The 17,852-nt window shown below is 33.8% G+C and overlaps 1 protein-coding gene across 1 annotated transcript in view; it reads left to right on the top strand.

The window, feature by feature from the left end:
* LOC129975739 (EF-hand domain-containing protein D2-like) overlaps positions 1 to 17,116 on the top strand; it is a 63,267-nt gene extending 46,151 nt beyond the window's left edge. Inside the window, exons 2-4 of the mRNA XM_056088924.1 lie at positions 9,459 to 9,606; positions 12,842 to 12,976; positions 16,751 to 17,116. Of these exons, the coding sequence (XP_055944899.1) occupies positions 9,459 to 9,606; positions 12,842 to 12,976; positions 16,751 to 16,903 (436 nt within the window). The 3' untranslated portion in view covers positions 16,904 to 17,116. The remainder of the gene's footprint in view (positions 1 to 9,458; positions 9,607 to 12,841; positions 12,977 to 16,750) is intronic.
* Positions 17,117 to 17,852: the final 736 nt, after the last annotated feature.

Below are 17,852 nucleotides of genomic sequence, written 5' to 3' on the forward strand. Positions count from 1 at the left end.
CTCACATTTGAGTACGAGATTTTCTGAATGCAATTATTATTCTGTATCCAATTATAATTTCAATCGGCTGGGAAGAAACGCGTCTCAAACACACATTCATCTTTATCTGAGAATATGCAAGAAAGTTTTGGAAAGACCACTGGCTGGTTATTTTTCAACTTGGGTGCAAAGAATCTAAAGTAAAGATGCGGTGGTCTGAATAAAATGAAACTTTTCGTAATAACAAAAAGGATGGGTAATAAAAAAAAAATACTGATATTTCAGCGTGAAATGTTTGGAGATTGTAAGAGCGTGATTTAAATATTCTGAATAAATAGAAATGACCTTATTTGTGTGTCTTCAATAATGAATATTTAGGAATGTTCTTTACAACATTCATTTGACTTCTTTTCCTTATTGTATTAGCTGCAGAGTTTTACGATTCAGTTTCTTCTTAGCAAGTACACTAGTAAAAGCATGATTTAAAAAAATGTTTATTATTTTCTTGACATTATTTTTTCTTTGTACGCAAGAAAGCAAAATCTTCACACAAAAAAAATCGACTCCGAGATACCGTAGAATCTTCTACCTTAATCCAAGTTATATATATATTACAACTGTTATATTTAAAAATAAATTTCTTTTCAAATTTTTGAATCGTAAAACGAAGAGGCGGCCATTTTTAATCGGTGATATACTTATTTTTTCTATATCCGATGCCCGAGATAAATCGAATTCTTACTGCATCGAATGCATCAAATGTGAATGAGCTGCTTTTAAATAAATCTATGAGGTTACAGATTTAAAAGAGAAATTCCCTGGAGATGGAAAGCTCGTTCTCTTTCTCCGGAGATACATCGCGAATAATTGGATCCCCCCCTCCCTCTTCTTTAAATTCATATAGCTATGAGGATGAAAGAGTTTTCTAACCAGCTTAGCATAAAATGCAATTGCAATTCTCGAGAAACTTTTTGTATAAGAGTTGTTAGAAAATGTTTTTCGACAGGTTAGGTTTATCCACGAATTCGGGTGTCGTGTAAGCGGGTCTGGTGCACGTTAAATGGGTCCGGGACAAACGTCCTCCCGCTGGTATGGAGAGGGAGGTGCCGGCTCAGGTGTCGTTCTCGTCATCTGACCGCGGTTCAAAATGACGAGGTCCGTTCCAAAATAGCCTTAGTGTTGCTTTAAAAAAAATGGCGTTAATATAACTAAACTAAACCACGAACTCGGGCGAGAATTTCACCATCCCAACAATATGTTTCTTGTTGACTCAAATATAATCAAAAATATTCTAGTTTCGTGTTCACGTTTGTGAATAAAGCATATAAATATACAGGGTATCTCAAAAGGTCGCTTCCAGTCTTTAAAAATAGACTAGTCAATCGGAAGCAAATCATTCTTGCAATATATGAAGTCGCAAAGGTAAAACACGACCGCTATAACCGCTTTTTTGTCACTGGATTAAGGAAAAAGATAAAGTATACAACGCGTATTTAATGGAATAGTTCATGAGAAGCGTGCACCGCTGAGTCCTCCGAACATTTAGTATCCAAAGTTCGATACCGAGCCCTGCTCGCTTAGAGTTTGTCGTGTAAATGAATGCGCCATCCAACCTGTGTCGTACTCTTTATTTTCTTCTGTTCAATAATTCATTGACAAAATGCCTCTTGTAGTGACCAATGTATTTGACCGTGCTATTTTCAAATCAGTGGTCTGCTGTAAAGAAACTTGAGGCACACTTGAAGTGTGTGAACGTCCCTTTGGGATTGCATCTAAACTGCCGAACGAAAGCTTGTTTCGAAAGAAAGTGTCCAGGAAATGTTCCAAAGCCGAAATAGAACTGGGTATTTTCCTGTAAGGAGACGATCCGTGGCACAAGATGGACTCTTGAAAGCACACAATTGATATCCAACAACAATGGGTGGTGATCCATTTCTTTCTGGATATCAGAAAGGTAAAGTGAAAGCTCTTTCGTCCTTATCTTCCATAAATAAGAGCATTAAAAAGTTATTTATTGTTTGAATCGTATTAAAGGCTCGGTTCTGTAAACCTTTCACGCAAGGTGAACGTAGAATTTAAAACTTAATCCGTTTATTACTCTCTCTCACACATGAAGTATAGAGAAAGTATGTTAATTGTCAAAAAATTATCTTATGATTTATAAAATATATATTTTTAGAACTCTGTTTTCCAATTAAACTAATGAAACGTACCGAATGGACTTAACCTATGACAACATGTCAGAACAGCCACCACCTACCAAACCCGAAATTGAATATGTATTTTTGGCAACTTTTTTGAATAAACGTTTACTACTTTGGTGGCAAGATCATAAAATAAATTTCATTTATCTAAGTGAAATTTAATTTCATTTTTCGCATTATCGTGCTCAAGCACATATCAGTCGTTCCATAGAGCAATTTCATTCAAATTTTGTGCAATTGTAATTTTGATGTTAGAACCACATGCGAAATTTCATGTTTCTGGCGCTTCGCATGTTTACATGCACACGAATGAATGAACGAGCTTTCCATGGATATTTTTCCTCCCGAAATTGGATAGAAAGCGATCATTCTGATATCAGAATCGCGTCTCAAATTCTAAGCGTTTTCGAGCTGATCAAAACTTTTTCTAATCTCTAGGAAATATGAAAAGTGTAAATTCATCAACAGTTAAAATTTTTCGGCCATCATTGTATCTTCTCCTTTCTATCATTCCTTGTATGAAAAATTTAAAAAGAAATCAATTCCAGAAGCTACATGTATAATGCATAAATTCCCTCGCTAAAAGCTTTTAAGCTTTATTTTTTTCCTTGAAGACGAGTTTTCTCTAATACCTGCTCTGTTAAGTCAAATTCCATCCATTCCTGAACGACGTGTTCGAAAGCACGTGACTAGAATTCATTTTTTTCTTCCCTTTTTTATAAAGTCATTTTCCCATTTATCGTCTGCTGTGCACGAAGTACTGACCTACTTCGAGCAAATGATTTTCCTTCATCTTCCTAATGTGTTGTTCCGAAAATAATTTGATGTGCCGCTGGAATAAAATGAAAACATGCAAATGGACATTCCCTCGGGTACTCGCTGGCCTTCGGAAGAAAAATATAACAAATAAAATAACACGGTGAAAAATTCGGTCACCTTATGACTATCACTGTTATTAGCATAATTGCATGAATATAATTCAAAATTCATGAAAATATGAATTCAGGCGATTCTTTTCATATTATTTTTGTAACAAATAAAACTTTTTTTCTTGTCTATCAAAAAAAAAAAACATTTTTTTTTTTGACTTTCTAAAGGTTTTTTAATCTATTTTTAATTTATTATAAGCTGTCTTTCCCTCGCATTGAAAATCCTGTGGATGAGTAAAATCGTGACTGATTTGAGGATAAGTTTTATTGTTTGTCAGGAGTTTTCTACGCAGTTGTTTTTAAATAAGATGAACCTATTGTCCAGCCTTCTTTTTTTGTTTTTCCCTCATGTTGGAGCGTGATGTAAGCAATAAAGCATGGTTTAAAAAAAAATCTCGTGATTGTTGGTTCTGAGAATGGATTGAATTACGTTAAAAGATTCGAAGATATAAACACCCTTATTTTTTCGCCAACTGTCATGTTTCATGTTTATCACAAAATTAACCGTGACTAGTCAAATTATAATTTCAGTACAAGACAAAAATAAGTATTCGCGAATTGTCGATGGAATTAGAGTTTAAACGTTTTCTGCCTGAATTTATGTGAAAAAATTGAAAATCGTGATACGAACTTTCTTTTTGTCATTTTCTTGAAAAAAAAAAACCTTCTTTGATAGCCTCCATGAGATCGATGCCCGTTAGTCTGTAATTGGTAATGACCGAGTTGTTTAAATAATCACCGCCCCACACATACACACTGCCTGATAAGTGTTGCTGTTTAACACTCCTTTAAATAATAAATATTAAAATGAAATATTGCAGAAATATTAAAATAATAAAAATGTCTGCATATCTTTTGAAGGTGAGAATGGGTAACTTTTCAAATTCTGGAATTCATAAAAAGTCTTTAAAATCTTCCTTAAAAAGAATTAAGAAATCAGATGTTTAGTCTCAGATATGCTAGTCATGAAATTTCTGTTTTTATTTTCGCTGTAATTTTTTTTTATTTATTACAATTGAAAATTGATATAGTAAATATGTATATAAATTTATTTTTTAATAATTTAATGTTTCATTATTTAATTAATAATAATTTAATGTTTTAAATTATTACGAACATTATTAAATGTTTTTTTATCTCCATTTCTTCATGAGAACAGTTCAAGTTACTTCTGCATTTAGGAAAATTCCTTGTTCCAGGCATGAAAAACTGGTAGAATATTTTGTCCTGATTTTTAATATCTCATAAGAAGCTATTTTGTGTGTAGTTTTGAAGTCAATGGCTATTTGATTGCACTGTATCTAAAATTGTTCCATTTTTGTTCTTGAACTGATTTGTTTGACTTATATAAAGAAAATAACACGTCTTTTTATACTTTTTTTTATTGTTGGCTTGAATTCGTATTGCAGATGGGGTGTTTTTTTCGTAAGTTTTAACACTCCAGACTGCTTTGGGAATTCACTGGAAAACCTTCCAGAAAGTAGTGCAGTATAATGCATTTCCATTGTAGCTTCCTCTCTTGATAGAAGCCATTCAAACCAACGCCCACGGGCTTTTTTGTGTTAGTAAGAAACAAGTCCTTTAAATGTTCTGTAGTTTAATAAACTTAAAATTTTATTTATATTTCTGCTCTATTTTACAGTTTTTTTTTTTTTTAAATTTAATATCGAACGCCTCCAGACAATTGCTAAAGCGATTCTGCTCTATTCATTCAACTCGTATAATATTACATTTCTATCGATTTCATTGAACGAGAGGGATTACAGATTTATTCTTTATTATTATTTGCCAGCAGTGATTGTAACTATTTCTTCTATGAAAGTATTTGGAATATCAAAATCCAAGAGAAATAAATGACTTGAATGAACAGCAGACTGATTTGCATAAGAACGAAATGTATTTCAAATGTTAACATATTGAGATGGATAGGTGCATAAGCACTTTCAACGAACCATGAGCCATTAGCTTCTCATTCAATTCCACATTATTTTTCCGCAGTCGTCTTTCAGTCTCGGCATTGTACACTGAGGTAAATGGATGTATTTTTGTCTTCATGAAAAATCCAGAAACTTCGTAATGATTCTAAAAATTTTATATTTTATTTATGTTAAACGGATGTTCTACGCATGACTCATGTTTTATAAAGAAAGTACTGAAAATGAATATTAGATTCAAATTTTAAATAGAAAGACAACAGTGTTAGCAATTATTTGAAAAACATGAACACATAAAAACACTATTCGATAAAAAGTAATTAGATTTCCTGAGCCCCTTTTCGCGCTCAAACGCACAGCTTAGTATGCTAGCGAAAAAGGAGTATTCCAGTGATTTTTCTTTTTTTTCAATCTGAAGCAAATGAATATTTAAATATTGCAGAATTCTCGAATTCTGCATAACAAATTTTCAAAAATATCAGTGTATTTTTTGCTTTCCGGTATCATAGAAAAAGTATTGTAGTCGAAAAAAAATCTAATTCGAAATGACAACGAATCCCCACGTTTTAGACCTTCTGTGTTCAAAAAACATATTTTTGGCATTATGCATTATGTCTGTCTGTCTGACAAAGATAACTCAAAAACGCTTCGATTTAGACGGATGAAATTTGGCATAGGGTCTTTTGCATTAAATTTACGAATTTCTAACAAATTTTGAGCAAAATTCTTAAGAAGTCTGTCTATGCAGTTGTCCGAATGTAAATTAAAAAGATAACTACAAAGCGAAGAGTGCTAGATAGATAAAATTCGGTAAACATATTTAATATCTATAGAATAGACAAGTATCGAATGTTGAGCCGAGTCCAACTAGATACTGACTGTCTGTTCTTTTAGAAACATGGAAGCGCGATAACTGAAAAATGGAATGACTTTGATATATCGAATTTGAGACTACTAGTGTAATTTTGTGACACATTTTTCTTTCTATAGATTAAGAAAAATGCGCATAAAATACAAATTCGATTTTCCGATAATCGCATGTCGGTGATGAAACGCCAAAAAAATTCGCCAAGGATGATAAGAGACTCTGTAAAAATGCTACATTCACAGCAAAGTTTAATATTTGGTAACTATTGAATTCCAATGCCATGCAAGGCATTCTTTGGTATAAAAACCATTATTGGAGAGTATTGGAGGACCACTATCCACTGATATTTTTAAAAATATTTTTTTTATTTTTCTCAATGAATTTTTTTTGTTGGTTTTTTTTTTAACATATAAACTATTAACTAAGTATAAAATGATTCGACCTGTATATTTAACTCTTTGCAGTCGAATATCTTCTCTCAGTCATAATTCAAGACGGTGCATCATTTTGACATTTTATTTATTTTAATTTTAATTGTTAAAAACACCTACAGAATGTTAAAACATGTAATTCATTTATCGGGGAATCTCAAATTAAAACAGTTGCATGTATTTATTTTTTTTGGTATAATAAACAGGCCCATGTATTAAGTGAATAACTATGCATCGAATTATCTTTCCGATAGTAAAGGTTTAACTATTGGAATTAGACTGTTTATACATTCAGATTAAACAGTTTAAAAATCCCGACTGTGCTTGGTCATTTAGGATGTTTAATTGCATTAAACAATTTGTGTTTTAAATAAGCAACTATTTCGAAAGTATCTTATAGTGTCAAAAAAAAACGAAAGATAACAAAGGAGATGAACGCTTCATTTTGGAACTCTGCTTCTGTCACAAAGAGAAGGAAGAAAGAAAGAAAAGAAATCGAGAATGAGAATGTTCCCATCTTATATAATCACCAAAAATCATTTCTATTTCCTCTTTCTGTCGATATGTTTTGTTTCTTCCCCTGGAATATTTTTCCTTTATGGATTTCTCAATGGAATCGCAACGATTTTTTTTCCGACTCCATTTGCTCCAGATAACGACAATCTGCAACTCTCAAATGAAGAGGGTTGAGATAAGTTATTGCAAGATTCGAGTGCTTTCTTGATAAGTTTTCTAAATATCGAATATTGCAATGACTGTCTCTATTTCTTAACGAAAGAGCTCTCTCAAGTGTTATGATTTAGCGATTTTTGGCACAAGAAAACAAATACATTTTCTTATGAATTGGGACTCGTGTCGTCGTCGTCGGATTCAGAGGCGTGGCCGATATGAGATGACGAGCGGTTTTAGGATCTCTTCGTGGATATAAAATATCTTTTTCTACATTTTTTAATAATTGTAGTTTAATAATTTTTATTTATAGTTTCTTAAATTCAGTTTATCTGAAAATATTCTGAAGCCTTGCGTTTTTTATTTAATCTACTGATGTTGCTGCGATTTTATGTAATCTACCAATGTTGATCTGGACATGTCGACAAATTTCGCAGCACGTTACCTTAAAAATTCTGTCTCTAAGGGCTTTTTAATACGTTTAATGCTAACTCTAAGACACGCGAGAACCTGGTCGTGAAACCTAGGACTCCAGTTAATATGCATGGGCGGAAAAGGGGGAGGGTTAATATTTTAAGCCGTGGAGTATCTTTAAAGATTGAAGAAAGTAAATTATTAATAATTTTGCGGAAGAAAAGTATGAAGATATGATGAAATATAATAAACTATTTTAAATTTCATTGCTTTCATTTCAAATTGATTCGTCTATTTCGGCCATTTTAAGATGAACCTTATTCAAAGCGTAACTCTTTTGCTTACAATGACGAGTTCTACTCGCACATCGAATTACTAAATTTATTTAAAATCTGCAATTAAATAAAAGTATTAATTTAAAATGCAAAAGTTATTTAAAATGTTCCATTATCTCTAGTATCCTTATATTAATCTAAGAATTAAAATAATAATAAATATTCCAAATAGGATACGTCATCTGATTAGGAAATTAAGTAAATTCGTATGTCAAAGGGCTTGTATCAGTTTTGGAAGATTTTTTCTCAAGATAGGTTCATCAAATAAGATCCTACATCATTTTTTCGTATTTTTCAACCATAGTTAATTTTGAAAGATTTTCGAGTCACAAGGAATGAATTTTTAGACAATTGTCGCGCTCCTCACAGAAAAAATCCCGGATTTGCATTCCTGTGAAAGGTGGCCCTTCGTTAATTTTTCAAATTTTTTTTTTCATTAATTTCTTGCAAGATTCTTTCTTTTCATAATTTTTTTCTTATATTTTTTTGTTATATACTATAATCTCAAGGCTGTAATATTTACTATGCACTATAATCCTCAAGCTTTTGCTCCTAGAAATAAGTTAACCTTAAGTTATTAATTTAGAAATAAAAACAAAAGCAATTTCAAATTTTGTATTCTTGAATCAAAAGAAATATCGGATAAAATTAACTATATTTTTTTCAATATGATCTCTTACGATAGAGCCACCAGTTATTACTTTCATTCATGAACGAGAAAATGCCTTGTTGAGAAAGGAATGACTGCGATGTTTTTTGACCACCAACTGCGTTTTTCTTGGCAGATCCTCGAAAGCATTTGTTCTTTTTTAGAAACAAAAAGGGCAATTCCCGTAAGCCCCTGTTTCTTGTCAAAAAGTGCCAAAAATAACCGGCCCGCAGGTAGGCGTGGTATGCCTTCGCGTAGGCTACCTACAGCGGGCTCTATTTTTGGAAAAGGCACTATCGATTTTTAAAAAGCTCTCGTTCATCGTCACCACACGGGAAATAACTCTCCTCTGTATTATTATTTTTTCTCCTCCGTTTATTGCTGTTCCCTAAATAATTAAAAGTGGCTCTCAGTTGAAAATTGTATCATGAAACAAATACAATGAGAATATATAATTTTATGAGCAATTTTAGAGCGTGTTGTTCCGAATAGAGTTTTCATGTTTATCGATCTCATGAAACAGAATGGGTGGTCTGTGATATGCCCCCTGTTTAGACACAACATTTTTATTTTTGGAAGTTTGTTCGCTATTATGTTACTGCCAAAGTATAAAGTTCAAGCATTTCATATATTACACTTGGCTATTTCATCAAATAAGGAATAAAATTAGCTAAAGTGAATTTAATAATATCTAATTATTACAATTTATAGAATAACTCATTATTTCATAAATATTAGAATTTTATTATCAATTTATAGAATAATCATTATTTATTTTAGGGCGAACTCTTTACAGAACATCTCTAATAATATTTTGCAGCTTAATTGTTTTGCGAAGCCTCCAATTGAGTGCAACTGCTCGCTTGAAGCAGCCTCGTGATTTATTCATGTTTGATTATTGCCCTTATACAATAAATAATACAAGCTATTTCTATGCCACGCATATTAGCGTTTTATCGATTCCTTTTAGATCCTCTTGTGTATTTATAGCAATTTACTTTGAAAATATCTTTGTTTGTAAGGATAAACACCTTGTTGATTTGCAGATTTGATGTCGGCAACGATGGTTTCATCGACCTTGAGGAGTTGAAGAGAATGATGGAGGTCCTCGGGGCTCCCCAAACCCACTTGGCTCTGAAGCAAATGATCAAGGAAGTGGACGAAGACTTGGATAAGAAAATAAGCTTCAGAGAGGTGAGATCTGGGACTTCGTGTTGATGAAAATTGGCCGACATTTTTTTACTTTCTCGTATGCAGAGAATAGATAAAGTATTATAATCGGCAAAAAATTCGAACTCCAGGTTTTCGACCTTCCCGAATCGAAACACATTTCTGGAAAATGTCCGTCTGCCTGCGACAAAGAACTCAAAAATGCTGTGAGCTAGGACGATAAATTTTGGTATATGTTCCACATTTATAGATTTATATTAAATTTTGAACAAAATGTACTCGGGGGCTGTCAGGCTGTTTCGAATATAACGTAACACGATAATTACAAAATGAAGAGAACTATATGGGTAAAATTCGATGCAGATTTAACATCTATAGTATAGACCCCTATCAAATTTTGAGCCAAATTCTGCAATGGGTTGACGAAGAATAAAGTATGTCTGTCGTTCTGTACTTTCTGAAGCATGTAAATGCGATGACTAAAAAACGCAGTGACTTAAACATATCATATTTGGTATGTGATTTTGTGACTGCAGTTCTGTGTCAAATTCTGATTTCAATCGGTTAAAAAAAACTCATTTAAAATAAAAATGCATCTTTATTACAGAGTTTGCAAGAAAGTTTTAGGGAAACCATTTCTGTTCATTCTTTTTGGAGGATGGATGGAGTTTGATATTTGCGCCAAAAACTGTAGCTTTCTATCGAATTTCGAACGAAATCTATCTTCTGGAACTTTATGTGTCCGTTATTATGAACATGGTAATTCGAAAAACGTAACTGAATGAATGAATGACGCCTGTATCAAGTCTTGGTTCAAATTCCTAAGAATTGGTTCTTTGAATTCGTGTTTGTGTGAATGTCAAAAACGCAACTAGCTACCTTAATGAAATTCAGTAAAACTATTTCTAGAACATTTCTAATAATATTTGTAGCGCCATTAATTAAATAAACAAAGCTTTGGATTCAGTGCAGCTGTAAAAAAGTTAACTTGAAGTAGACTGAAATTCGTAAGATGATTTATTTACATTTGATTGTTGCCATTCGACAAAAAGCAATTAGCGCGATTTCTGCATATTTACGTTAGTTTTCTACCTGTAGAACTATTTTGATGCAATATTGTAGATATAGATTTATTAAAACTGTAGATTATAAGTTATAATTGCACAATAAACATGGAGCAGTTTGTTCGATAAGCACAAAACGTGGCAAAATTATCGAAGTTCTAGTCATTGAAAATGGGTATTCTGGCTATATATAATTTTGTGGTATTTCTCGACCATCGGTATGGCGTATTTAAATTTTTCTTGTGTTTTTATAAAGTCAAAATTATCGAAATGGTACAGTAACTGTAACTGCGAGCCTGGTCCTTATTTTTTGCGAATTGTTTTAAATGCAGTGTGATTATAAACGAATATCCCATCTTTTCAGAACTATGATGTGAAAACAAAATTTAGTTTAACCTTGCTGTCCATTGGAAGTTACAAATAACAGTTGAAAATTCAAATTCGACACAATTACAAAGTTTTCACAGCAAGCACCTCCAAAAATACGAATGATATCAAAGCGATACGATAAATCATCCCATATTCTTTCTGCATCTCTTTGATGCTTTGAAACCTGCAGATTTGCATGTCTTAGTTGGGGTAGGAGGAGATAAACTCTTGCTGTTTAATGTACGTCTCAGAAAAAAAAATCAAGTACCGCAGTACGCATGTATCTGTATCCTTTCAAAACTTCACAACAGGCGTACAGAAGAAAATTGTAAGACGAGGTATTGTACTGCTTCGATATCCTTCATATTTCTGGAAGGGTCATATTGAATATTGTGCATTGAACTGTGTGGAGTTTAAACTTCCAACTATTATTTCCGATGAGCAACAACTTTGCAGGCCTGCTAAAAGAAAACAAAACAAGGTTAGGATATTCATTTATATACCATATTATCCGTATATTGATCGCATTGAAATAAAATCTATTTATTTATAATTTTGTGAATATTTAAATTTAAAGAAAAAAAGAAACTCGATTTACATCCAGTATCTCGATCAGCAATTGATTATTTTTCTTAAATAATTTTTGAGATTTGTTTGATTGCATTGGCTCATCTCATTTAATGCCATATGATTAAATTTCAATATTCAACTACGATTTCTCTGTAGCTTGGCGCACTCGCATATCGTAATTTTTTTTTAGTACACTAATAACTTTTTTTTTTATATAAAAATGGAATTTTACTGTCGATATTTCACTCTTTCTTCTAGTGTTTCTAATATCACACACATGCATGTCCTGGGTGACAATGAACAAACTATTATAATATTTCAAAATTTTATATAATTTTATTTGTCTATAAATCGGTATCGAAAATCAATAAAAAAAATAACAAAATGCGATAGAAATGTATCGTCTGCGGCCTTATGCTTGGGAAAATCAGGGAATTTTATACCCCCAAATTGCAAATTTAGTTAACACTGCCACTTACAGAAAGGGCTATAGGGGGTCTGCAACAGGTGTAGTTAAAACAAAGTACTTACGATCTCCAATCTGTACCTCATTTTTGCCGCAGACTGCGCTATGTTGTTGCTGCAAATAGGATTAAGGTGGTTGTCTACACTTTACAATCTACTAACACTACGGTTGTTACAATCATCCAATTTTAAGATCACGCATGAGCTGACGAGCAAGTACTTGTCTCGACGGGACAATAATTTGCTACTATACAATTTATGCGCATTCGTGGTCTTACTGGATGGATGTAGCTGGCTGAATGTAAATCCTGCTTTACATTGAAAATGTCATTGTTCATTTTCTACAACAGTCCGTGCAACATTTTCATACCAACTTTTATTCCCTTCGTTTTGTAGCGCCATCTGTCGGTGGCAATATTGACTAAATTTACAATTTGGTGGGATAAAATTCCTTATTTCCCAAGCATAAGGCCGCAGACGATACATTTCTATCGCATTCTGTTGTTTTTTTATTGATATTCGATTCCCGTCATTCATTTTTAGAATATCCGGTGACTGAATTACGATTCCATACAAATGTTGCCATTTAGTAGTGAATTTGATAAATGAATTGATTTCAAGTTTTTATATTTATCGCAATGAATAATAAATTAGAATGTGAAGATATGAAAATATATAAAATAAAAAAAAATTGTTTTTGTTCCAATAAAAATACAAGCCTTTTTAAAAATATTTTTCTTAATTTTGATGTGTTATAGATTTTTAATAATTGATTTTTTTTTAAATTTCAGTTCATGCTGATTTATCGAAAAGCTAGAGCTGGTGAACTTGATATAGATGGCGGCCTCTCCAAGTTGGCTTCCTTAACAGAAATCGATGTTGATGAAGCAGGTGTGGGCGGTGCTAAGACTTTCTTTGAGGCTAAAGTGAGTAGTTTCATCCGCCATCGGCCAATGTTCTCAGGAATATTCTTGTGCAACCATATTTTCTGTTTATTAGCACGTTGAGCGCCACGTGAGTCATCAGTGATTGACACTGAACTTTCTGTTCGAGCCGCTTCAGTTACCGGTGACTGATCTGAAATGTTCCGTACAAACCGCGACAGTCGCCGATGACTGACAGTAAAGCCTACGATATGGAAAAAAAAATTATATTCTATTAATAAAGGCGCCTAAATTTTCCTAATCAAAATATTTTAATGGACTTTATTAAAACACAATAAACGTCTTGAGTGTAAAATGAATCTAAACGTCTAGAAGATCTACGATCCAAATGGAAAGGAGAATATTAGCGGGGCGTTTAAAGTATTAAATGTAACATTTTCTCTCGCAAAAACCCTCTCCCCATCGAAGTTGGCCAAAGCACTAAATGCAAAGGATTGTAGCTTATCAATGACGATACGGAGAAAATATTTGAACTCAGTTGCGGAAAGTAGAGTAAAGTTTTGTTTGCTTATGTAAAAATATCTCGACGCGACTTTCCTTAGTCACGCATGCAATATCCCTGCATTGTGAAGCATATTTCCAGTCGTTGCTGCGCCTTCTATAACCGAATGCATGTGGCAGGGACTGCGACTGTAAGGGAGAAGGGAGCAGTTGTCCCTTTCCAAGGAGAAATTGTCTTGTAAAATTGCGTGCCCACCTCCCTTCGTCGGCGAGAAATAAAGAGATCGTTAGCAGAATTCTACAAAGTGCGTGCAAACGTATCCAAATTGTAAGATCACTTCAAATGAAACAGAAATAATATGTTATATCAAATTGTTAAAAGCAGAATTTACAATACAGTCATCACAGTGTTGATTATCGAGGAATTCCCAATAAAATTACTGCAAAGTAATTGAAAGTATAATTTTTCATATTTTTTTGTAAAATTTTATGCAATAGTTGTTTTATAATGAAAAAAATGCTCCGCTAGATTTTACATAATTAAAATCTTATTTAAAACGAACTAATATTAATATTTTTGTTCCAGATTTTCTCAATAGTAATGCTTTTAAAAATTTCTGACCTTTTTGAGTATTGTTAAATATTGAACAATAGTGTTGGCTCGGCTATCTATTTTCACAATATCGCTCGATACTGATCAATATTTATGAAACATTACTTTCTCGTATAGGAAATATAAAATATTTTAATTGTCAAAGAATTCGAACGTGAGATTTAGACGAATTTCCACGTTTCACACACACCTGTATGAAATGTGGGATTCATCCCCACGTTCCCCGCAATCTAACACATTTCTGGCAGTATGCACGTCTTCTGTCTGCCTGTGACAAATATAACTAAAACGTCTTGAGTTCGGCGGATGAAATTGGGTCTTTCATTTGTAGATTTCTGTCAAATTTTGAGCAAATTTCATTCAAAGGAACCCTGTCTGTCCGGCTGTTCGAATGTAAGCTAACGCGATAATTACAAAACGAAAAAAACTAGATGGATAAAATTCGGTCCACAGATTTAGCATCTGTATTAGGCACCTATGGAGGGTCTGTCTGTCGGTGTGTCCTTTCATAAGCATGTAAATGAGATCATTCAAAAACTCAATAACTTAAATATTCCAAATTCGGTCAGTGATTTTGTGACTGCAATTGCAATGCTATGTCAAATTTTGGCTTAATTCGGTTGATGAAAACGTGCCTAAAGCACAGATTCGTTTTTCGGATACTACACTCATGTCCAAAATGAAAGTCACAAAAGTGTTTTTCAAAGTAATTCTAAATGGGTACCAGTAAAATTTAAACAAATTATATTTTATACATTGTGAAGGACCGGCAACACGATATTAACCTTTGTTGTGGGATAAAATGTTGTTTAGCGTTAGTTTTTGAGGAACTACTGAAATTAGACCGTTTAGGCATCTGGGATTTTTGTCTGCAATTTTGTGAATATTGAATTAAAACAAAAAATTTAACATGTTTCCAGTGAGAATGAGTTCTCATAATCATTTAGACGATTCATTGAGATGGAGAGCCGTTGGCAGTCTTGAAGCTGGGCAGTCTCAAGCGGAGGTGGCTCGATGATTACAAGTGGCGCCGAAAGTGGTATCCAGGTTGCGGAATCAATTCCAAACAAGTGGTACTGTAACCAGGAAGGCCGGCCAAGACCGTCAGAGAACAAAGACGCTTGCACGGGATTCCTATTTGGCATTAAGCGTACGACGGCATAGGCTGACAACGGCTCCTCAACTTGCTCTTGACCTTGCTGCTGCGTCTGGAATAAGAATTTCTAGACAAACAGTATACAGACGTCTAGAGAGAGGGCCCTTTATGCCCGGCGATCAGTTGAGTGCGTCCCTTTGACTGCATCCAACAGAAAAGCTCGTTTCTTGTGGTGCCTAACACAGCAGTCTTGGGCACAGTAAGAATGGGGGCGTGTTCTTTTCAGTGATGAGTCGAGATTTACCACACAGAGTGACACTCGTCAAATCTTCATCTGGAGAGAGCGAGGAGCTCGCTATCAATGCGGGTACTGTCAATGCACATCTCTATAGAGATGAGATTCGTGAAGCCTATGTAAAGTTGCTCCGGGGTGCTTTTGGCCGAGACTTCATATTTATGGACGATAACGCGCGTCCACACAGAGCCCAGATCGTTGATGATTTTCCTGAGGAATAGGATATTCGACGTATGGACTGGCCCTTGAGGTCTCCGGATCACAATCCTATTGAACATGTTTGGGATGGTCTCGGAAGAGCCATTGCACTGCGTAATCCCCCTACTAATACCCTCTAAGAGTTAAAATCCGCGCTTTTGGAAGAATGGGCTTTGTTGCCCCAAGCATTTATTGACACCCTCATAAACAGTATGAAAGCTCGTTTTGAAACCTGTATAGCAGTGCACGGTGGTCACACTCCATATTAGACAGGCGTTTCCCGAGATAAATGCTTTATCTCTGATTCATAATGTAACACTTTTTGATATACCCTGTTTCTTAATTCTCAATTAAAATCTTTTCCATGTTGTTATGTGTCTATGTTTTTTCTTCCATTGTAGTGTACCTCTGTACCAAATTTCGAGGCAACACAGTGAATAGTTTTTCATATGTTTGTGACCTGAATTTTGGACATGAGTGTATTAATCGCATGCGAGAGATGAATGGCCAAAAAACTCGCCAAAAGTCGCACGATAAAGATGTTAAATTCACGCCAAAGATTAATATTTCATAACTATTGTACGCAAATCCTATGCAAGGCATTCTCTGCCTTACTCAAGGTCCACAATATTTTGTGGAGAGCAGGGGATAACTCCTTTATTAGAGAGTATGCAAAAAAGTTTTAAGGAGACCACTGCCACCCATTTACTACAGTACGCTGCCTGGAAAGTTAAATATAGTAATATCTTTTCATGGGCTTTTTGAAATCCTCTTCGGATAATAATGGGCCGCGGTGGCCTGGTGGTAAGGTTTCGACTTCCAAACCGGAGGGTTTCAGGTTCGAGACCCGATTCCATTTAAGAACCGTCGTGTAAGCGGGTTTGGTGCACGTTAAATCCGTTGGGACTAAACATCCTCCTGCTGGTTTAGTGTGGAAGTTTGGAGAAGGGGGTGCCAGCTCAGGTGTCGACCTCGTCATCTGATCAAAATGACGAGGTCCATCCCATAATAGCCCTCATTTTGCTTTAAAACGGGATGTTAATATAACTAAATAAACCGGATAATTATAATTCGGAACTGTATCTTAATCACCTTGTTTCTTCATGTTGCCAGATAGCCGAGCAAGCTGCCAGCTCGAAGTTCGAGGAGGAGATTCGCGCCGAACAAGAGGAGAGGAAGCGGGAAGAAGAGCTGAGGAGAAAGCGCCAGGCTGCATTCAAAGAGAAGGCGAACTTCTTTGGGCAGGTGGCAGCACAAAATGCTTGAACTGGAAGGGGGGAGGGGAGTCAACTCTCCCTGGAGAAATATATATATTTTTTTTAAATTGAAGAATGAGTTTCACTTGTATATAAAAGTGTGTATTTTTTAGATCATAATTTTATATGTGTATGATATTATGCCAAGTTCTGCATTTTTGTATACTTTAAATTGTAAATAATGCTTTACAGATGTTTTAATATATTGTTTTCAACTTTCAAATGGATTTTCTTTTTCTTTACATGTATATTTTCAGAGTTGTCGATTTACTGTAAGAACACACTGCTCTTCTGTTAATTCTCCTCATAATAACCATATCGGCATAGTGAAATATCCAATGTAAAAATCCTTTCTAATCGCAAGCACTTGAAATCTTGTTTCAAAAGAGACGATTTACCTTGCTTTAAACAAACAGTGACACTGTAATAAGCGCAAAAAAAAAAAAAAAAAAAGGCCGAAACATAAAATGTAATGTTTTATTCTTTTATCACTAAAATATATGCTTATATTCAAATAAAACAGCATTACAAAATTTATTGTGTGATAAAATGAATATTTGTAGGGCTTAGAGAAATATATTTTTAATAACTTTTTATTGTAAGGATTTTGTAATTAGATTTAAATATCTTTAAAATGTCAAAATTCCATAAAAATTTGCAAGAAAATTGTGCATGTATTTTATGTTTTGAATTATTTAAGACAAGTAAAAGTCAATTTTAGTTCAGTAAAACACAAAATTTTATTGTATGAGACGTACTAAATCACCGCCATGAGAAGTAGATATTTCAGAGGTTATTTCAATCGTCACTGACCAAAATCATTGGCATAACAAAAAAATCATTATTCCAGCTGCATTTCTCAATGATGAATACTTCTTTTTTGCAAATCATTTCATGAAAAGAATTCTCAACATTTGGCGTGGGTTTTCAATATTTCGCAAAAAACAACAGACAGTATT

Source organism: Argiope bruennichi, chromosome 7 (genome assembly GCF_947563725.1).
Source record: "Argiope bruennichi chromosome 7, qqArgBrue1.1, whole genome shotgun sequence".
Classification (NCBI taxonomy): domain Eukaryota; kingdom Metazoa; phylum Arthropoda; class Arachnida; order Araneae; family Araneidae; genus Argiope; species Argiope bruennichi.